The 22,121-nt window shown below is 44.5% G+C and overlaps 1 protein-coding gene across 8 annotated transcripts in view; it reads left to right on the plus strand.

Moving 5' to 3' along the window:
- RAD54L2 (RAD54 like 2) overlaps positions 1 to 22,121 on the plus strand; it is a 127,385-nt gene that overhangs the window by 97,006 nt on the left and 8,258 nt on the right. For all 8 annotated transcript variants that reach the window (XM_009445560.5, XM_009445558.5, XM_054681911.2 and 5 more), the window contains 12 exons: positions 377 to 559; positions 702 to 835; positions 2,377 to 2,573; positions 3,945 to 4,287; positions 4,927 to 5,104; positions 6,202 to 6,453; positions 6,664 to 6,782; positions 8,535 to 8,653; positions 10,660 to 10,759; positions 11,809 to 12,014; positions 12,376 to 12,548; positions 13,066 to 13,262. In XM_009445560.5, the coding sequence (XP_009443835.1) occupies positions 377 to 559; positions 702 to 835; positions 2,377 to 2,573; positions 3,945 to 4,287; positions 4,927 to 5,104; positions 6,202 to 6,453; positions 6,664 to 6,782; positions 8,535 to 8,653; positions 10,660 to 10,759; positions 11,809 to 12,014; positions 12,376 to 12,548; positions 13,066 to 13,262 (2,201 nt within the window). The remainder of the gene's footprint in view (positions 1 to 376; positions 560 to 701; positions 836 to 2,376; positions 2,574 to 3,944; positions 4,288 to 4,926; positions 5,105 to 6,201; positions 6,454 to 6,663; positions 6,783 to 8,534; positions 8,654 to 10,659; positions 10,760 to 11,808; positions 12,015 to 12,375; positions 12,549 to 13,065; positions 13,263 to 22,121) is intronic.

Here is a 22,121-nt window from a genome sequence, read left to right on the forward strand (position 1 = left end):
CAGAGCGAGACTCTGTCTCAAAAACAACAACAAAAACAAACTACTCCTATGGAATGGGCTGCCTTAAGAGGGTGAGCTTTCCAATGCTGAGGGAAGCCAAGCTGACTGAAAGATCCTGTCAGGAATTTGACACTACCGATTCATGCATTACATGGGGTGTTACACTGTACTAGTGAATCCTTTTCTGTTTTTTCCAAGAGGACTGTCACCAGCAAATAGACCAGTCAAGGTACAGGGAATCTTCTATGGCCGTCCACACCTGCTATCTATTATAACGCCTTCTCACTTACTTAATTCTTACTAATTACAAAGTGAGTAAAAACTGGAGCCCTCATCTTTGTGAGCCCCTCTGACATTTGTCTTTGTCCCTTGTCAGATTGGCGGGATCCGGTTCCTTTACGATAACCTAGTGGAGTCTCTGGAGAGGTTTAAGACCAGCAGTGGCTTTGGCTGTATTCTGGCCCACAGCATGGGTCTGGGGAAAACTTTGCAAGTGATCTCTTTCATCGACGTCCTCTTCCGCCACACGCCAGCCAAAACAGTCCTTGCCATTGTGCCGGTAAGAGTTTTTGGGAAGGCACCACTTAAGTCACTCCTGAAGAGCTCTGTGTTAATGCCTTTACTGGGCACCAAAAAGCTTGATGAGCTCAGCTCTGAGTTTGTTCCATAAAACTCTCTTTTTGGACTTGGCTTTCTAATAGGTTAATACTCTTCAGAATTGGCTGGCAGAGTTCAACATGTGGCTTCCACCTCCTGAAGCCCTCCCAGCTGACAACAAGCCTGAAGAAGTCCAGCCTCGGTTCTTTAAAGTTCACATCTTGAATGATGAGCACAAGTAGGTGGCCTGCCCTTTCCTCTCTGCCCCTTTCCTTTTAGACTTCTGTCCGGGATCTGATGTTAAGGCAGTCTCTTTGAGTGTGTAGCCTGTGCATCTAGATTTGTTTTTGGTTTCTTGATGTATCACTTTCTCTGTTCTTGCTACTCATTTTTTTCTCTACCTAGCTTTTCAGGAAAGCCAGAGTTAAGTAGCCTGAGAAATTTCCTGTGTTCTGCTTTAGGAGGCTTTTATATCTTGAAAAATATGTGGGCATGGTCATATTTTCCCATGCATATCGTAGTAAAATTCAACACGAAACAATGGATCTTTCCACTGTCTGATTTTTTTTTTTTTGAGACGGAGTCTTGTTCTGTCACCCAGGCTGGAGTGCAGTGGTGCAATCTCAGTTCACTGCAACCTCTGCTTCCCAGGTTCAAGTGATTCTCCTGCCTCAGCCTCCCGAGTAGCGGGGATTACAGGCACCCATCACCATGTCCGGCTAATTTTTGTATTTTTAGTAGAGACAGGGTTTTGCCATGTTGGCCAGGCTGGTCTCGAACTCCTGACCTCAGGTGATCCGCCCACCTTGTCCTCCCAGAGTGTTGGGATTACAGGCGTAAGCCACTGTGCCTGGTCTCTACTGTCTAATTTTTTACTTATTACATTTCACTTTTCTTAAAAACCTAATCATTAGTCACTTCTTTTAAGCACTGGTCTGCAATTGACCTTTAATGGTACAACTCCCAAAGCTTTGAAAGGTGTCAGCCTTGCTTTGTTTTAGATTTAAATAAAATTATCTATATATGTATGCCATAAAGTCAACCTGATTTCCAAAAGTCTAAAGCTATTTCTTGATCCAACAAACCAGCTCTACATGCTAACCTTTCCCCTCATTGGTGTGGATAATTGAGAAAGTAGACTTTACTGTATTTTTTTCAGAGGGTGCCTTTTGTGATGTTTGGACACACACATAAAAATGAGGAGATGATTAGTTGACCTCACAGGTGGTTGCTCATTCAGGACTTTTAGTCCACATGCAATCAGTGAAATACAGTGAGTGCGCCGGTGTTTGGAAGTGGAGTGACTTACTGAGGGTCATCTGGTCTCTTCTCCTCTTTCCTCTTTACTGTTTGTGGCTCTTTATTCACTTGAGTCCAGGCAAGTAAACTGCAGAATGTTGCCCTTCCTTCTGTGACCTTGTATTTATCATGGGATTGAAATGCTCCTTCAAATGTTGAGTTGTAGTCATGCCTGAATATCCAAGGGGGTTGTCATTTTCTCTTGCCTTATGTAGTTGAATTGCTATGTTTCTTGCTGTTTAACCACCATCAATGATCCAGTTCATCCTGGGTGCAATTAGTTTCTCTGGGATGATGGGAGGTTCTTGGGTGGTAGGCTACCCCTGTGCTTGCTGCCACATGAAATCTTTGGTAATAAGAAGTTCTGAATGTACATCAACACAGCTTTGATTGTGAGCAATTCTTCCTTGGGAGCAGCAGAAACAATAATTCTTGAGATATAATTCACATCTCACACAATTTTCTCTGTTCATCTTGCAGGACGATGGCATCTCGTGCTAAAGTGATGGCTGATTGGGTGTCAGAGGGTGGCGTGCTGCTGATGGGGTACGAGATGTACAGACTCCTCACTCTGAAGAAATCATTTGCCACAGGTAGACCGAAGAAAACCAAGAAGCGTTCTCACCCAGTCATCATTGATCTAGATGAGGAAGATCGGCAGCAGGAGTTTCGGAGAGGTGGGCAGCCTATCCCAGGAATACTCTTGTTGGTGTTTCAGGAAAAAAGAAATCATGTCTACTAATAGCACCTAGTCAGATGTAAAGTGCATTATTGATGTGAATTGTTATCATGGACCAAAAATCCTGGTTCCCAAGATCAGTAGGATGACGTCCAATGGTTCTGAGAAGGTACTGCTTTCTCTGCCAGCTGTGCAGTTATGGTTAGGCCAGGCCACACACTGGCTTGGGGGAGATTCCTCTGTTCGTCTATCCCTGTTTCTCTTACAGAACAGTTGGAATAGTAACCATTTCCTTTACCACTTTCTAGAGATGTTCTGAGAAAGCATGAAGAAAATATAAAGTGTTTAAATCACTAATATAAAGACAAAGTAGTAATACTATTGTTTGTGAATTTATAAAAAAGAATTTATCCCAGTTGTTTTTAGTGAAAACCATTCCTGTCATAGTTCTAATTCTACTCCATCTTCTAAGGGGCCTTTGCTCATTTGGGGAAGAATGTTTTTAAGGGTTCAGAGGCCATTTCACTTTAGAAGTCTCTTCATCTATGAGATTATGTTTGTTCTAGGTTTGCTTCTATGGTAGAGCTGGGATGAATTTGCCATTTAGCAATGACTGGAAAATAACTGCGGGAAGACCCTGTCCTTTAGCTAGCTCCTACCAGCCAGCCCTCAGATGGAGTCAAGACGCTGGCAATGGTGAGAGCCCACTAAAGTGTCTGGATTATTCCTATTGGTTTCATCCAGGTGCATTTTTAATCCTAGGCTGGCACTCTGTAAGGTCCCTCTCTCTGCTGCCCAGTTGGTCTAAGCCCTAGGAAGGCAAGTCAGTTATACTTTTCACATAAAGAAAAATAAAGTAAGGAAAGGAACGGAACAGGGGAAAGGGATATTTATTGCAAGAGTCAACTGCCAGAGGCAGATCATGAGGTCAGGAGTTTGAGACCAGCCTGGCCAACATGGTGAAACCCCATCTCTACTAAAAATACAAAAAATTAGCCAGGCATGGTGGCGCATGCCTCTAATCCCAGCTACTTGGGAGGCTGAGGCAGGAGAATCGCTTGAACCCGGGAGGCAGAGGTTGCAGTGAGCAGAGATTGCGCCACTGCACTCCAGCCTGGATGACAGTGTGAGACTCCGTCTCAAAAAAGAAAAAAAAAGAGTCAACTGCCAGATTAGCATTCATACCAAGTCATACCAGTCATATCCAGGAGCTTGAATGGCTGGCACCCTCTCACCAAGGGGGGCTGACTCTTGCTTTCCTGCTTCCTTCATTTCTTCTGTCTCCTCCAGGGTGCACCCCTACTTCTCATATTATTGACTAAGAGCAGGCCCTGTCACCCTCTGACTCCGGATCCTCTTCCCTCCCTAGAGTTTGAGAAGGCTTTATGCCGCCCTGGCCCTGATGTAGTAATCTGTGATGAGGGACACCGCATCAAAAACTGCCAGGCCAGCACCTCACAGGCTCTGAAGAATATCCGCTCTCGCCGCCGGGTGGTGCTGACTGGGTACCCTCTGCAAAACAACCTCATTGAGTACTGGTGCATGGTGGACTTTGTGCGCCCAGACTTCCTTGGCACCCGGCAGGAGTTCAGCAACATGTTTGAACGTCCTATCCTGAATGGGCAATGTATTGACAGCACACCTCAGGACGTCCGCCTCATGCGGTACCGGAGCCATGTCCTGCACAGTCTTCTGGAGGGCTTTGTGCAGAGGTGAGCCATCCTCAGGGTCCTGCTTCCTGAATTTTCAGAGGGCCCTGTTGCCAAGGGCATGCCAAGCCTGTTATACAGGATAGGGTGTTGGAGTAGGAGGGCCCCTTCCCTGGGGCGTAGTACAACTTTGCTTCCTGTGACAAGCTAGCAGATGGTGGATATCCACTGTTTCAGTTCTCTGGAAGTTTGGCCTAGAAGTGCTTCTCTCAAAAGTTATCTTTAAAGGTACTGGAGACACCTGTCTTACTTGCTGAGAGAAGCAAGAAAAAGGTACCATTCTGCTGACTTACCTTAGGCTAGTCTAAAGCAGACCCCTCATTTTTCCTTGTTGAGATGGCATATGGAGCGAAAGCTCAGAGAGGCAGCCCAAATTAAAGTAAGAACCTCAAGTTCCCCTGTCTCTGTCATGCAGTCAGACATGACCTGGGACAGGTCACTCTGCCTCTTAGTGTTAGTTTTCATCCTTAAGGTGAGTTTCTTCTTGGTTGTTGAACCACTCTGCATTATTGCAAGGCTGCAGTGCATGTTGAGATCCTCAAGAGGGAGGTGTGGCAGGAGTGCAAAAGGCTCTGTTTTTATCTTGTGCTGACCCCTCCTGGCCACACTACCTTGCCGTTCCTGTTCTGTTTGCCTCCATAGGAGAGGCCACACTGTGCTGAAGATTCATCTCCCTGCCAAGGAAGAAAATGTGATCCTTGTGCGGCTCTCCAAGATCCAGCGAGATTTGTACACACAGTTCATGGATCGCTTCCGGGACTGTGGTAGCAGCGGTTGGCTGGGGCTGAACCCCCTTAAGGCATTCTGTGTGTGTTGCAAGGTGCATTGGGGCCTCAGGGAAGATTGAGATGGGGACTAAGGATACACATGGTCCCAAGGGAGTTACTCCTACTGAGAGTCTTCAATAAAGGGAGAATAAAGTGAGAGGGGGCCACCTCAGTTCACTGCACTGGAGGTTTGGGGGCTCCAAGGAGAGAGGTGATGGTTTTGTACCACATAACTCCTGGGGGTGCCATTCACACAGTGTAATATAACTGATGCCCCCTGCAGTGTGCAACTCAGCTGCACAACTTGTTATTCCAAGGGGATTAATGGAAAAATACTGTGGGGCAGCGTTTTTGACTGCTAGCATAATCAGAATTCAAGAGATATATAGCTTAGACAAGTTATTAGGGGTACCTTCCATTGGATTCCATACTTAATCAGATTGAGACCTCTCTCATTCTTTTCTTGAGGGACCTGTTTCATTGACTTCATACCTCTACCCCTGGCTACTCTTCAGCAGACCTGTTAGGTATTATTCTTAATTGACCACTGCTTTAATAAGTCAGCAGAAGGTGTGTGTCTGGGGACAAGAGGGGTTTCCAAATATTTCTTTTATAGCCACAGTCCTGGGTCAAGGCCAGGAAACTAAGGCAAGCGTGGTCTGTGATGATGCTTTGGTATCACTGCATCCTTCCTTCTTCCTTTCCTCTCTTCTCCTGGGAGTTCTCAACTCTTGCTAGGAATACTCTGTGAAATGATATGTGATTGGTCTACTATAAGTCAGATACATTTTGTCTATAGTTTTATACAGTAGCAGACTGTAGCCACACTGTGAAACTGGAACATTCTTACTCTTATTTGAATAAGAATGTCAAAAAGGCTTGTGACAGCTTTTTTGATTATGTATCAAACATACTTACTGGCATGGCTCCTGGTATGCATGCTGCCATTCATGTGTCATGGTGACCAGAACTGATAATCAAAACAAATATGCAGGCCCTTTGGCTGTGAAGGGCTCTGACTTTAATTTTTGGTGTGACAGTGTTTATTGTGGGATGTGTGTGTGTGAGCAAGTATGTGTTTCCAGACTCCCTGGGACACCCTTGGAATGTTCTTTGTCCTGTGTCTCCTCTCCCTTTCCTTGAACCTCAGATCTGGAATCACCCTGATGTGCTGTATGAAGCCCTTCAGAAGGAGAGCTTGGCCAATGAGCAGGACCTAGACGTGGAAGAACTTGGCTCTGCAGGGACCAGTGCCCGCTGTCCACCACAGGGAACAAAAGGCAAGGGAGAGGATAGCACCTTGGCTTCCTCGATGGGAGAGGCAACCAATAGCAAGTTCCTACAGGGCGTTGGCTTCAACCCTTTCCAGGAGCGAGGCAACAACATTGTCACATATGAATGGGTGAGTCAAGCAGATCCTTCAGGAACCATAAACTATTGCTGAGAAGGGATGGTGCAAGCCCTGCCTGGGGAAGGGGTAGGGATGCATGGCTAGGGTCTCTGTATGGAATTATAAAGGTGGCCAGTGAGCTGCTGCCTTGGAAGGAAATAATTTTATTTCTAGTGATCTGGCCTTGGACCTGCTCTAAGCTGCCTTGTTTCTCTCTTGCAGGCCAAGGATCTTCTGACTAATTACCAGACTGGAGTCCTAGAAAACTCTCCCAAGATGGTACTGCTTTTCCACCTGATTGAGGAAAGTGTGAAGCTTGGGGACAAGATCCTTGTGTTTAGGTAGGATGAGAAACTTCCATTTGAGGCTGTGTGTCTATGGTAAAGAATGACAAAACCACCACAGAGCAAGACCAAGACCACCCCCGCCTCCCCTAAGTGCTATTGTGAGGACCTTCTTGCATGTTGTCTGTCTCTTGGAGTTTCTTTCATTGCCCAATTTGATTTCTCCACAGAGAACAATTTAGAACCCTAGGTTAGCACTGGAGTCTAATCTTTCAAATTCTGGCCTGTTTTTGTTTACTTTGAGAGCTAAGGATAGTTTTTACATTTTTAAAAGGTTATAAAAAACATACAAAGAATATGCAGCAGAGGTTCTATGTGGCCAAGAAAGCCTAAACTATTTGCTATCTGTCCTTTTACAGAAAATGTTTGCTGACCCTTGGTTTAATCTTCTATCCCGCCCCAACCTTTTATTTTAGTTTTAAGCTTTGTCTTTAAAGCCAAATAAGTGATGTAGTTTGCTCCGGAGTTATATTCTCAGTCTGGCTAGAGCTTTGAGTCTCATTAAGGCTTGACTCCCCAGGAAAGCAAAGTTGATTGCTTCTCCTTCTTTATAATCTGACCAGATTATGCTCCAAGAAGAGCCAAGTGGCAGGAGCCTGGCTCAGGAGCCTCAGAGTGAGGGCTTCCACATGTGACACACTTTGAGAGGACAGCAGTGATTTTAGCTTGGGGAGAGCCTAGTGTTGATTTTATGGATCACTTCTAAGGACACTGGCTCTCATGGTATCTTGGAAGCAGTCGAGTGATTTTGTCTCTCTAGTAAAACCCATAATCATGTCTGATGTATATTCATGCAGTGGTAGTGTTTAGTGCTGAATGCTATTTGTTACTCTGCATTGAGCTAAACCCCAGAAATTTTCAGCTGTGGAAGTGAAGAATGAAGAGAGTATTTTTTCAGTGTGGTGATAGTCGTAAGTATGTGGATGACTCTGCTCCCATTATACGCTAGGAAGGATACCCTTGGTTGTTCTTGGTATAGTTACCTCTTTCTGTTTCTTTTTCTTTTTCTTTTTTTTGAGATGGAGTTTCACTCTTCCTGCCCAGGCTGGAGTGCAGTGGTGTGATCTTGGCTCACTGCATCTTCCACTTCCCAGGTTCAAACGATTCTCCTGCTTCAGCCTCCTGAGTAGCTGGGACCACAGGCACGTGCCACCATGCCAGGCTAATTATTTTTGGATTTTTAGTAGAGATGGGGTTTCATCATGTTGGCCAGATTGGTCTCGAACTCCTGACCTCAGGTGATCCGCCCGCCTCGGCCTCCCAAGTGCTGGGATTACAGGCGTGAGCCACTGTTCCCGACCTAGAGTTACCCCCTTTTTTTTTTTTTTTTTTTTCCTGAGACAGAGTTTCACTCTTGTTGCCCAGGCTGGAGTGCAATGGCGTGATCCTGCACTACAGCCTCCGCCTCCTGGGTTCAAGTGATTCTCCTGCCTTAGCCTCCCAAATAGCTGGGATTACAGGCGTGTGCCACCACACCCAGCTAATTTTTGTATTTTTAGTACAGACGGGGTTTTGCCATGTTGGCCAGGCTGGTCTGGAACTCCTGACCTTAGGTGATCCACCCGCCTCGGCCTCCCAAAGTGCTGGGATTATAGGCTTGAGCCACCGTGCCCAACCTAGAGTTACCTCTTATCAGTGGTAGGTTGTGGGAGCTCCCATTGTCAGAAAGTTGCACAAGAGTATGGACCTATTGGGAACAATGTTCCCTCGATTCTGGGAGCCATCTGAACGAAATGTTTTCCATTTCAGCCAGAGTCTTTCCACCTTGGCTCTCATCGAGGAATTCCTTGGAAAACGAGAAGTACCCTGTCCACCTGGTGCCGAGGGGCAAGGAGCACAGAAGTGGGTTCGAAACATCAGCTACTTCCGTGAGTTCATTGTTGCGTTGTTCTTGAAGCCTTGGCAAGGTCTGCTTAAGGGTTTCCTTTCCTTCTCTCTCTTTCTCTTTCTCCACTCCATCAAATGCATAGGAATATTTGTGATTAGTCAAGGAGCAGGGGGATACTAAGAGCCAGCTGTTGTTTACAAGGTACTGTACTAGGGGCTGGGGCATTGAGAGAGATGGGAGAGTGTAGAGAAATAGAAGCCATAGTCCTTCTCTTCATCTGAGATGTGACAATTCAAGAACAATTGAGTGCCCCTAACTGGGGTTCTAAGGAGGATAGAATCACTGTGGTGAGGATGATTAGCTAAGGCGTCTCAAAAATGGGGAGGATTTGAATACACAGGGCTAGTGTTGCCTGAGGATCGTTCCAGGCTGAAAGATCAGAGTGAACACAAGCCTAGATCATGCATTCTCTGTTGGGGAGATAATACTTTAAGGGGATGAACTTTTTTTTTTTTTTTTGAGCAGGGGGTGGAAATCTTAACTTTTAAAATGTGTAAGTCAAGTACATACAGTACGTAAACAGATATACAGTTTATCTGTGGTATTAAATTTCAGGGAGGACATAGTGTCATTGGGAAAAAAAAGTCATTCCTTAGTAGGGTGGTAATGAAAAAAAAGTTGAGAAATACAGACCTCAGCACTGCTGACATTTGGGCCAGATAATTCTTTGTTATAAGGGGCTGTCCTGTATATTATACGACATTTAGTAGCATGCTTGGTTTCTACTCACTAGATGGCAGTAGTATCTCTCAGTTTTGACAACCAAAAATATCTCCAGACATTGCAAAATGTCCCATGGGGAGTGGGAGTATGGAGAAATTGCCCTCATTGAGAACCACTGCCCTAATAGAAGGATTTAGAGAACTGGAGGTTCAGGGAGTAGCAAGAAGATCCCCAGCACAAGGTGTGGCTCAGAGCTTGCCCTATGAATCAGTGGTGAGCTGTGTTTGGGAACTGTTTGAACTCAGGTTGGAAAAGTAGGTTGGGGTCCTGACATAGAACCCCAGTACCAAGCAATTAAACTGTTGCTTCCTACAACAGTAGTAATTCAGTTTTCCATGCGGTATTTCATGCCCTTAGCTTTGCCATTTACTCAAGATGACAAGGATTGCCATTACTATTTATGCTTCTTAACTGAAGTCTTTTTTTTTTTTTTTTTTTTTTTGAGACGAAGTCTTACTCTTTTGCCAGGCTGGAGTGCAGTGGCGTGATCTCGGCTGAACTGCATCCTCCGTCTCCCAGGTTCAAGTGATTCTCCTGCCTCAGCCTCCCAAGTACTGGGACTACAGGCACAGGCCACCATGCCCAGCTAATTTTTGTATTTTTAGTAGAGACGGGGTTTCACCATGTGGGTCAGGATGGTGTCGATCTCTTGACCTCATGATCTGCATGCCTTGGCCTCCCAAACTGTTGGTATTACAGGCGTGAGCCACTGTGCCCGGCCCTAAAGCCTATTTTTTCTCCCTCTTTGGAGCTTCCCTCCTTTCATTCACGTGTTCCATTCTACTGTTCCAGATGTATTTCCTTTATGTCTCTTTACAGCAAGTTCTTAGCTTCAGGAGCTTGTTAAAAATGCAGATTCCTGGTGGAGGAACATCATCCATATCAAAACCCTTAGTCCTGCACTCACCAGGACTCACAAGGCTGAGGCAGAGAGGTCACCTTGAGCCAGTATTTTCCAAATTCCCTAGGTGATTACTATACATTCCGAAGTCTAGGATTCTTGGCTTTAGAACTGACCTAAGATAGTAAAGGGGAGAAATGTAGTTTATAATCCATGGTGCATGTGAGAATCACCTGGGGGTATTTTCAAATTATAGATGCCTGGGCCTTACTTACTGTAGACCCATGATACGTCCAAGGGGTGAGATCTGAGCACTGTTGTATTTCTATTTGTTTTGCTCTTTAAAACATATTTGCCCAGTGATTTTGCTGTATATCCTTGCTCTAATATATCCACTGCTTATGGTTTTCCTTCCTTCCTAGGGCTAGATGGTAGCACCCCTGCCTTTGAGAGGGAGCGGCTTATTAATCAGTTCAATGATCCCAGCAACCTCACCACCTGGCTGTTCCTTCTCTCTACAAGGTGAGTGGATCCCAAGAGGGGAGGTCAAAGGAATCTGTTCAGGCAGTTGGCCACCTGGGCTGGTACCCCAAAACTCCAAGTTCCCTCAGAAGAGATCAGCTCAGGTTTGTAACTTGTTTCTGGGGTCAGAGAGGGAACTTCAAAAGGAAATTAGGTTAGCAGGGCAGTCATGATAGTATCATAAAATTTTTTGAGACCTTCATTAACAATGGTTGTGGCTCATGCCTGTAACCCCAGCACTTTGGGAGGCCAAGGTGGGAGGATTGCTTGAACCCAGGGGTTCAAGATACTGAGACCTTGTCTGTACAAAAAATCAAACAATTAGCTGAGTGTGGTGGCATGCACCTGTGGTCCCAGCTACTTGGGAGGCAGAGGCGGGAGGATGGCTTGAGTCTGAGAGGTCGAAGCTGCAGTGAGCTGTGATTGAGCCACTGCAATCCAGCCTAAGCGACAGAGTGAGACCCTGTCTCATTTAAAAACAAACAAACAAATGAACAACAACAACAAAATACCCAAGAGTTTTAATTAGCTTTTCTCTCAGGAGTGTTATGAGGCTTAGATGATGTGATGAATATGAAAGTGCTTTAAAAAGTAGAAAGTGCAAGGTAACTGTAAAAGGCTGATGGTATTGTCTCATGCCAAGCAGCTTGAAGGCTGTGCTGCCTTCTGCCATCGTAATGCCCTTGGCAGGATGTAAGCCAGTCATTCTCCTAAGCTGTTAGACTAAAAATAGTGGAAACATCTGTGTGCAGAAGTTTCCCCTCACCAAGGAACATCCCTCCAAGGCCAGGATGCGGGGGCCTTACTTGTTACAGAGGAGAGTGAGTTTTGTTTCTGAGCTGGTAGACACTTTCATGTTGGATTTCAGGGCACAATTTTCAGTGCTTGAGGAATGTACTGTTTATCAGCAGGACAGCAAAATCCTTGAGTATGTTGTGCTTAGGGCTTAGGACAGAGTAATATTGGGGTAGAAGTCACAGAGGGCAAAACTGATTTGAAAACCTTTTTTAAGACTAAAGGCTCTGTGATTGTTGGCTTGTCTTTTAAAGGGCCGGATGCTTGGGTGTGAATCTGATTGGTGCCAACCGAGTGGTGGTGTTTGATGCTTCCTGGAACCCTTGCCATGATGCCCAGGCAGTATGTCGGGTATACCGTTATGGCCAGAAAAAGCCCTGTTACATCTATCGCCTTGTGGCTGATTACACTCTAGAAAAGAAGATCTATGACCGTCAGATTTCCAAGCAGGGCATGTCAGGTGGGCCATCTTCCAGACTTCGGAGAGGCACATCTATACAGGCTACCATCCTTTTAGTATCAAGGGTGGGAGAGGAGCAGGATATGGGAACACAGGCAGGCTTCTAGAAAGCCAGCATTTCCTCCTATCTCATTCTGATTCAAATTGCTTAAAAGGTAATTGACCTCAACTTGTTGAAGGTGAGTTTAATGATAACAGCCAAGCTCGTTATACAAGTTTTCCCCTTATATGATGTTTCCAGTGTCACCAGCACCTCAGACCTAGTCTTTGACTTTCAGATATGGGATGACTTTTCATTATTAGTGACCTTTACAGTTTTTAATGCCATGTGCTGACTTTCTTCATGTCTTTATCCTTCTAGATCGGGTGGTGGATGATCTAAATCCAATGCTGAACTTCACACGGAAAGAGGTGGAAAACCTACTGCACTTTGTTGAGAAGGAGCCAGCTCCCCAAGTTTCCTTGAACGTAAAGGGGATCAAGGAGTCAGTCCTGCAACTGGCCTGTCTGAAGTACCCTCACCTCATCACCAAGGTAAGAACTTGGTATGCATGCAATCCCCAGAGTGGCAGTCTCTCTGTCAAAGGAGGCTTGTCTTGTAAGCTTTTTTCTTCATCTGAGGTGATGTTTCATGCAGGTGACTTGGACTCAAGGACTTCTTTTTCTTGCCCCACTCAGTCCCCCTCCCTGCCCACAACCACTTACCCCGTCCTCTAATCTGGTCCTGGGAGTGCTAAGGTTAGCCATGTATAGTAATTTGGCCAGTGAGTCTTCTTAGCAGAAAGAGAGGGGGAAAGTTCTAAAAATGTAGTTTGTTAATTCTCTGAACTCCCCCATTCTTTTGATAGGGAAGGCAGACTTAGATGTCTAAAGCTGGTACTAGGTTAGAGCTATAAATTGTACTCTTGACAGAAAGACAGTAAACCTGCCTGTGTATCTCTGAGCAGTCTCTTCGCTAGTGAGACAGCCAGCTCTTTTCTTGGTCCTAAAGTAAGGCTCATTATCCATCAGCCATGTTGGTAACTAAATCAACATCCTCCTGTGTCCCCAGGAGCCTTTCGAGCATGAGTCATTGCTCTTGAACCGAAAGGATCACAAGCTAACCAAGGCTGAGAAAAAAGCAGCAAAGAAAAGCTATGAAGAAGACAAACGCACATCAGTCCCCTATACCCGCCCATCGTATGCGCAGTATTACCCTGCCAGCGATCAGAGCCTGACCAGCATCCCCGCCTTCAGCCAGAGAAACTGGTGAGTCGCTGAAAGGGGAGGGTCTGCTGCTGGGCCAGGCACAAACACCTTTCAACTTGTTCATATTTTAAATAAAGGCAGAGCCTACAACTTGTTCCTTGACTGCTGTGAATTGACAGGCTCTGCTCTAGGGTAGGTGTGAAAGCAGTTCAGTAGCCCTGGTGTTTTAAATGGTTCTGGTTTTGACTGCCCTAGCTGGAAAAGTGAGCTGCTGGCCCGTGACCCAGGAGAGTCTTTCTGGACACCTGGGTAGGAGTCGGGGATAAAGCTTCCCAGAAAGAGGCCCAGCCATTCCACACAGGTGCATCTGACCCCTAGCACCTTAGTCCTAGGCCTCACTTAGAAGTGGTGTTCAAGGATGAAGGCTCTGTTCCCTCGGATTACAGTCAGGGAATCCTGCTCCTAAGGGGATTCCATTCTGTGTCTGTGCCATGATCTGGAACCAAAAAATCTCTTTTTTGAGTATAACATCTAGACTTGTTCAGAATATTAACAGAATAGAAGCCAAGTGCTAAGCAGTGAGAGAGGCTCCTTGTAAGATATTATAGAACAGTTATCTAGGTTTAATTTTTTTTTAATTTCAAGACAGTGCCTCACAGCTCTCACCCTCCACTTACTGATCAGATCTGCTACCTGATTCAGTAGTTTGCATTTTTAATTATTTGATTATCTTGAATTAAAAATAATTATTTTATTTGATGGGAACAGATTTAAATTTTCTCTTTCTTTTTTTGCGACAGGGTGTCACTCTGTTGCCTAGGCTGGAGTGCAGTGGTGCGATCACAGCTTCCTGTAGCCTCGACCTGCTGGGCTCAGGTGATCCTCACACCTCAGCCTCCCAAGTAGCTGGGATTACAGGTGTGCATCACCATGCCTGGCTAATTAAAAAAATTTTTTTTGGCTGGGCACAGTGGCTCACGCCTGTAATCCCAGCAATTTGGGAGGTCTAGGCGGGCAGATTACCTGAGGTCGGGAGTTCAAAATCAGCTTTACCAACATGGAGAAACCCCCATCTCTACTAAAAATACAAAAATTAGCCGGGTGTGGTGCTGTGTGCCTGTAATCCCAGCTACTCGGGAGGCTGAGGCAGGAGAATTGCTTGAATCTGGGAGGCAGAGGTTGTGGTGAGCCGAGATCGCGCCATTGCACTTCAGCCTGGGCAACAAGAGCAAAACTCTGTCTCAAAAAAAAATTTTTTTTTCTTTTAGTCGAGATGCGGTCTCACTATGTTGCCCAGACTGGTCTTGAACTCCTGGGCTCAAGTGATCCTTCCATATCAGCCTCCCAAAATGTTGTCATTACAGGTGTGAGCCACCATGCCCAGCCTAAAATTTTTTTCCTTACTAAGACTCTCATGTTAAAAACAAACAAGCTGCAGCTCCCACTGTGATCGACACAGAAGACAGGTGATTTCTGCATTTCCAACTGAGGTACCTGATTCATCTCACTGGGACTGGTTAGACAATGGGTGCAGCCCACAGAGGGCGAGCCGAAGCAGGGTGGGGCATCACGTCACCTGGGAAGCTCAAGGGGTCTGGGGATTTTCCTTTCCTAGCCAAGGGAAGCCATGACAGACTGTACCTGGAAAATCGGGACACTGCCACCCAAATACTGCGCTTTTCCAACGGTCTTAGCAAATGGCACACCAGGAGATTATATCCCGCACCTGTCTCAGTGGGTCCCACACCCACGGAGCCTTGCTCACTGCTAGTGCAGCAGTCCAAGATCAAACTGCAAGGCAGCAGCCTGGCTGGGGGAGAGGTGTCTGCCATTGCTGAGGCTTGAGTAGGTAAACAAAGCAGCCCAGAAGCTCCAACTGGGTGGAGCCCACCGTAGCTCAACCAGGCCTGCCTGCCTCTGTAGATTCCACCTCTGGGGGCAGGGCATAGCTGAACAAAAGGCAGCAGAAACTTCTGCAGACTTAAATGTTCCCCGTCTGACAGCTCTGAAGAGAGCAGTGGTTCTCCCAGCACGAAGTTTGAGCTCTGAGAATGGACAGTCTGCCTCCTCAAGTGGGTCCCTGACCCCCATGTAGCCTAACTGGGAGACACTTCCCAGTAGGGGCCGACTGACACCTCATACAGCCGGGTGCCCCTCTGAGACGAAGCTTCCAGAGGAAGGATCAGGCAGCAATATTTGCTGTTCTGCAGCCTCTGCTGGTGATACTCAGGCAAACAGGGTTTGGAGTGGACCTCCAGCAAACTCCAACAGACCTGGAGCTGAGGGACCTGACTGTTAGAAGGAAAACTAACAAACAGAAAGGAATAGCATCAACATCAACAGAAAGGACATCAACACCAAAACCCCATCTGTAGGTCACCATCATCAAAGACCAAAGGTAAATAAAACCACAAAGATGGGGAGAAACCAGAGCAGAAAAGCTGAAAATTCTAAAAACGAGAGCACCTCTTCTTCTCCAAAGGATCACAGCTCCTTGCCAGCAACAGAACAAAGCTGGACGGAGAATGACTTTGACGAGTTGACAGAAGCAGGCTTCTGAAGGTCAGTGGTAACAAACTTCTCCAAGCTAAAAGAGGATGTTCAAACCCATTGCAAGGAAGCTAAAAACCTTGAAAAAAGATTAGACAAATGGCTAGCTAGAATAAACAGTGTAGAGAAGACCTTAAATGACCTGATGGAGCTAAAACCATGGCACGAGAACTACATGACACATGCATAAGCTTCAGTAGCCAATTCAATCAAGCAGAAGAAAGTGTATCAGTGATTGAAGATCAAATGAATGAAATGAGGCGAGAAAAGTTTAGAGAAAAAAGAGTAAAAAGAAACGAACAAAGGCTCCAAGAAATATGGGACTATGTGAAAAGACCAAATCTACGTTTGATTGGTGTACCTGAAAGTGACAGAATGGAACCAAGCTGGAAAACACTCTTCAGGATATTATCCAGGAGAACTTCCCCAACCTAGCAAGGCAGGCCAACATTCAAATTCAGGAAATACAGAGAACACCACAAAGATACTCTTCGAGAAGAGCAACCCCAAGACACATAATTGTCAGATTCACCAAGGTTGAAAGGAAGGAAAAAATGTTAAGGGCAGCCAGAGAGAGAAAGGTCGGGTTACCCACAAAGGGAAGCCCATCAGACTAACAGTGGATCTCTTGGCAGAAACTCTACAAGCCAGAAGAGAGTGGGGGCCAATATTCAACATTCTTAATGAAAAGAATTTTCAACCCAGAATTTCATATCCAGCCAAACTAAGCTTCATAAGTGAAGGAGAAATAAAATCCTCAAATGCTGAGAGATTTTGTCACCACCAGGCCTACCTTAAGAGACCTCCTGAAGGAAGCACTAAACATGGAAAGGAACAACCGGTACCAGCCACTGCAAAAACATGCCAAATTGTAAAGACCATTGATGCTAGGAAGAAACTGCATCAACTAACAAGCAAAATAACCAGCAAACATCATAATGATAGGATCAAATTCACACATAACAATATTAACTTTAAATGTAAATGGGCTAAATGCCCCAGTTAAAAGACACAGACTGGCAAATTGGATAAAGAGTCAACACCCATCAGTGTGCTGTATTCAGGAGACCCATCTCACGTGCAGAGACACACAGAAGCTCAAAATAAAGGGATGGAGGAAGATCTACCAAGCAAATGGAAAGTAAAAAAAAGCAGAGGTTGCAATCCTAGTCGCTGATAAAATAGACTTTAAACCATCAAAGATCAAAGGAGACAAGGCCATTACACAATGGTAAAGGAATCAGTTCAACAAGAAGAGCTAACTATGCTAAATATATATGCACCCAATACAGGAGCACCCAGATTCATAAAGCAAGTCCTTAGAGACCTACAAAGAGACTTAGACTCCCACACAATAATAATGGGAGACTTTAACACCCCACTGTCAAGATTAGACAGATCAACAAGACAGAAGGTTAGCAAGGATATCCAGGACTTGAACTCAGCTCTGGACCAAGCAGACCTAATAGACATCTACAGAATTCTCCACCCCAAATCAATAGAATACACATTCTTCTCAGCACCACATTGCACTTATTCCAAAATTGACCACGTAGTTGGAAGTAAAGCACTCCTCAGCAAATGTAAAAGAACAGAAATCAAAACAAACTGTCTCTCAGACCACAGTGCAATCAAATTAGAACTCAGGATTAAAAAACTCACTCAAAAGCGCACAACTACATGAAAACTGAACAACCTGCTCCTGAATGACTACTGGGTAAGTAATGAAATGAAGGCAGAAATAAAGATGTTCTTTGAAACCAAAGAGAACAAAGACACAACGTACCAGAATCTCTGGGACACATTTAAAGTAATGTGTAGAGGGATATTTATAGCACTAAATGCCCACAAGAGAAAGCAGGAAATATCTAAAATCAACACCCTAACATCCCAATTAAAAGAAATAGAGAAGCAAGACCAAACAAATTCAAAAGCTAGCAGAAGGCAAGAATAACTGAGATCAGAGCAGAACTAAAGGAGATAGAGACACAAAAAAACCCTTCAAAAAGTCAATGAATTCAGGAGCTGGTTTTTTGAAAAGAGCAACAAAATAGATAGAACACTAGCAAGACTAAGAAAGAAGAAAAGAGAGAAGAATCAAATAGATGCAATAAAAAATGATAAAGGGGATATCACCACCGATCCCACGGAAATACAAACTAGCATCAGAGAATACTCTAAACACCTCTATGCAAATAAACTAGAAAATCTAGAGGAAATGGATAAATTCCTGCACCCATATACCCTCCCAAGACTAAACCAGAAAGAAGTTGAATCCCTGAATAGACCAACAACAGGCTCTGAAATTGAGGCAATAATTAATAGCCTGCCAACCAAAAAAAGTCCAGGACCAGATGGATTCAGAGCTGAATTCTACCAGAGGTACAAAGAGGAGCTGGTACCATTCCTTCTGAAACTATTCCAATCAATAGAAAAAGAGGAAATTCTCCCTAACTCATTTTATGAGGCCAGCATCATCCTGATACCAAAGCCTGGCAGAGACACAACAAAAAAAGAGAATTTTAGACCAATATCCCTGATGAACATCGATGTGAAAATCCTCAATAATATACTGGCAAACAGAATCTAACAGCATATCAAAAAGCTTATCCACCAAGATCAAGTTGGCTTCATCCCTGTGATGCAAGGCTGGTTCAACATATGCAGATCAATAAATATAATCCATCACATAAACAGAACCAAAGACAAAAACCACATGATTATCTCAATAGATGCAGAAAAGGCATTCGACAAAATTCGACAGCCCCTCATGCTAAAAGCTCTCAGTAAACTAGGTATTGATGGAACGTATCTCAAAATAATAAGAGCTATTTGTGACAAACCCACAGCCAATATCATACTGAATGGGCAAACACTGGAAGCCTTCCCTTTGAAAACTGGCACAAGACTGGGATGCTCTCTCTCACCACTCCTATTCAACATAGTGTTGGAAGTTCTGGCCAGGGCAATCAGGCCAGAGAAAGAAATAAAGGGTATTCAATTAGGAAAAGAGGAAGTCAAATTGTCCCTGTTTGCAGATGACGTGATTGTATATTTAGAAAACCCCATTGTCTCAGCCCAAAATCTCCTTAAGCTGATAAGCAACTTCAGCAAAGTCTCAGGATACAATATCAGTGTGCAAAAATCACAAGCATTCCTATACACCAATAACAGACAAACAGAGAGCCAAATCATGAGTGAACTCCCATTCACAATTGCTTCAAAGAGAATAAAATACCTAGGAATCCAACTTACAAGGGATGTGAAGGACCTCTTCAAGGAGAACTACAAACCACTGCTCAACAAATAAAAGAGGACACAAACAAATAGAAGAACATTCCATGCTCAGAGATAGGAAGAATCAACATCGTGAAAATGGCCATACTGCCCAAGGTAATTTATAGATTCAATGCCATCCCCATCAAGCTACCAACGACTTTCTTCACAGAACTGGAAAAAACTAAAGTTCATATGGAACCAAAAAAGAGCCCGCATTGCCAAGACAATCCTAAGCAAAAAGAACAAAGCTGGAGGCATCATGCTACCTGACTTCAAACTATACTACAAGGCTACGGTAACCAAAACAGCATGGTACTGGTACCAAAACCAAAATATAGACCAATGGAACAGAATAGAGCCCTCAGAAATAACACCACACATCTACAACCATCTGATCTTTGACAAACCTGAACAGAAACAAGAAATGGGGAAAGGATTCCCTATTTAATAAATGGTGCTGGAAAAACTGGCTAGCCATATGTAGAAAGCTGAAACTGGATCCCTTCCTTACATCTTATACAAAAATCAATTCAAGATGGATTAAAGACTTAAATGTTAGACCTAAAATCATAAAAACCCTAGATGAAAACCTAGGCAATACCATTCAGGACATAGGCGTGGGCAAGGACTTCATGACTAAAACACCAAAAGTAATGGCAATAAAAGCCAAAATAGACAAATGGGATCTAATTAAACTAAAGAGATTCTGCACAGCAAAAGAAACTACCATCAGAGTGAACAGGCAACCTACAGAGTGGGAGAAAATTTTTGCAAACTACCCATCTGACAAAGGGCTAATATCCAGAATCCACAAAGAACTTAAACAAATTTACAAGAAAAAATCAAACAACCCCATCAAAAAGTGGTTAAAGGATATGAACAGACACTTTTCAAAAGAAGACATTTAGGCAGCCAACAGACACATGAAAAAAATGTTCATCATCACTGGCCATCAGAGAAATGCAAATCAAAACCACAATGAGATACCATCTCACATCAGTTAGAATGGTGATCATTAAAAAGTCAGGAAACAACAGGTGCTGGAGAGAATGTGGAGAAATAGGAACACTTTTACACTGTTGGTGGGACTGTAAACTAGTTCAACCATTGTGGAAGACAGTGTGGTGATTCCTCAAGGATCTAGAACTAGAAATACCATTTGACCCAGCCATCCCATTACTGGGTATATACCCAAAGGATTATAAATCATGCTACTATAAAGACACATGCACATGTATGTTTATTGCGGCACTATTCACAATAGCAAAGACTTGGAACCAACCCAGATGTCCATCAGTGATAGACTGGATTAAGAAAATGTGGCACATACACACCATGGAATACTATGCAGCCATAAAAAAGGATGAGTTCATGTCCTTTGTAGGGACATGGATGAAGCTGGAAACCACCATTCTCAGCAAACTATCACAAGGACAGAAAACCAAACACTGCATGTTCTCACTCATAGGTGGGAATTGAACAATGAGAACACGTGGACACAGGAAGGGGAACATCACACACCGGGGCCTGGCATGGTATGGGGGGATGGGGGAGGGATAGCATTAGGAGAAATACCTAATGTTAAATGACGAGTTAATGGGTGCAGCATACCAACATGGCACATGTATACATACGTAACAAACCTACACGTTGTGCATGTGTACCCTGGAACTTAAAGTATAATAAAATTCAAACAAACAAAAAAACTTGACAAATGAGGTTCCAAAGGAAATTTTGGAAAACTTGCCAAATAAGTCTCATGTAAGGTTTTAGGTAAGACATTGAGTTTTATGAGTGGATTTGTTGTCTTTTTTGGGGGTGGGGTACAGAGTCTCTGTTGCCCAGGCTGGAGTGTAATGGTGCGATCTCGGCTCACTGCAACCTTCGCTTCCTGGGTTCAAGCAGCTCTCCTCCCCTAGCTACCCAAGTAGCTGGGATTATAGGTGCACACCACCACGCGTGGCTAATTTTTTGTATTTTTAGTAGAGACTGTGTTTCACCATGTTGGCCAGGCTGGTCTTGAATTCCTGACCGCAGGTGATCCACCTGCCTCGGCCTCCCAAAGTGCTGAGATTACAGACATAAGCCATCATGCCCGGCCATTTGTTGCTGTTTGTATAGCAAATTGAAGATACTTTTAAGTAGAAAGTCACTTTCTTACTAGACATGGTGGCACATACCTGTAGTCCCAGCCTCTTGGGAGGCTGAGGTGGGAGAATCGCTTGAGTCCAGGAATTGGAGACCAGCCTTGGCAACATAGTGGGACTCAATCTCAAAAGAGAAAGTCACTCTCTTTCAAAACTTTCAGGCTTTATTTCTGTCATTTCCCAAGATAGTATTGCTCAGGAATGGTCTCTTCTCTTTTCCTCCACCCATTCCTCCCTCTTTTTTTTCCCCCTCTTTTTTGGGCTTTTCTGTGTAACCTCAGGAGTGGACTAAACCTGAGCCCAGTGAGAGAAAAGCCACATGGAGAGAAGATGTGACAAATGGTCCAGACTAGCTATAAGGAGATGTCAGCTTTGTTTCTGGCTTAGCTCTGGCCCTATGGGGGCACCAACTTCTCACAGCATTTGATGAGTTCATGATCCTGCTGAGTTTTTTTTATCCACATGGGTACATGTGAGGAATACTTCTTACCCAAATTCTTAGTCTTAGCCCCTGCAGGGTATGCGGCTTGGGCTGGGTTTCTGTTACATTGATACCTGACCAGGGCCTCTAACTCCTGCCAAACCATCCTAGGAAGACACTGGGGAAACAGGCCAGATAGCACAGGTCTGGGGCCCATCTGGGAACTTGGAGGTCCACAGGGACCAAGGGGCTGACCAAAGGGGCCTTTAAAAACCTAAGAGCAATGTGATTGAGGCATCATGCAGACCAGCTCCAACAGCAGAGTGGTATAAAAGTGTTATTTTATGTGCCAATCTTCAGTCAGATGAGGAAGAACATAACAGTCTAAGGGGTTTTTTTTCCCCCTCCAGGCCCAATTACGAAAGATGCAGACTTCAGAAAGCTTGTAGACAGGGACTTTTCAAAAATCTTAAATCAGTAGAAGCCTGGCTTTTGTACACACTGCTTTGGTGGCTGCTGCTT

This window comes from Pan troglodytes, chromosome 2, assembly GCF_028858775.2.
Source record: "Pan troglodytes isolate AG18354 chromosome 2, NHGRI_mPanTro3-v2.0_pri, whole genome shotgun sequence".
NCBI lineage: Eukaryota > Metazoa > Chordata > Mammalia > Primates > Hominidae > Pan > Pan troglodytes.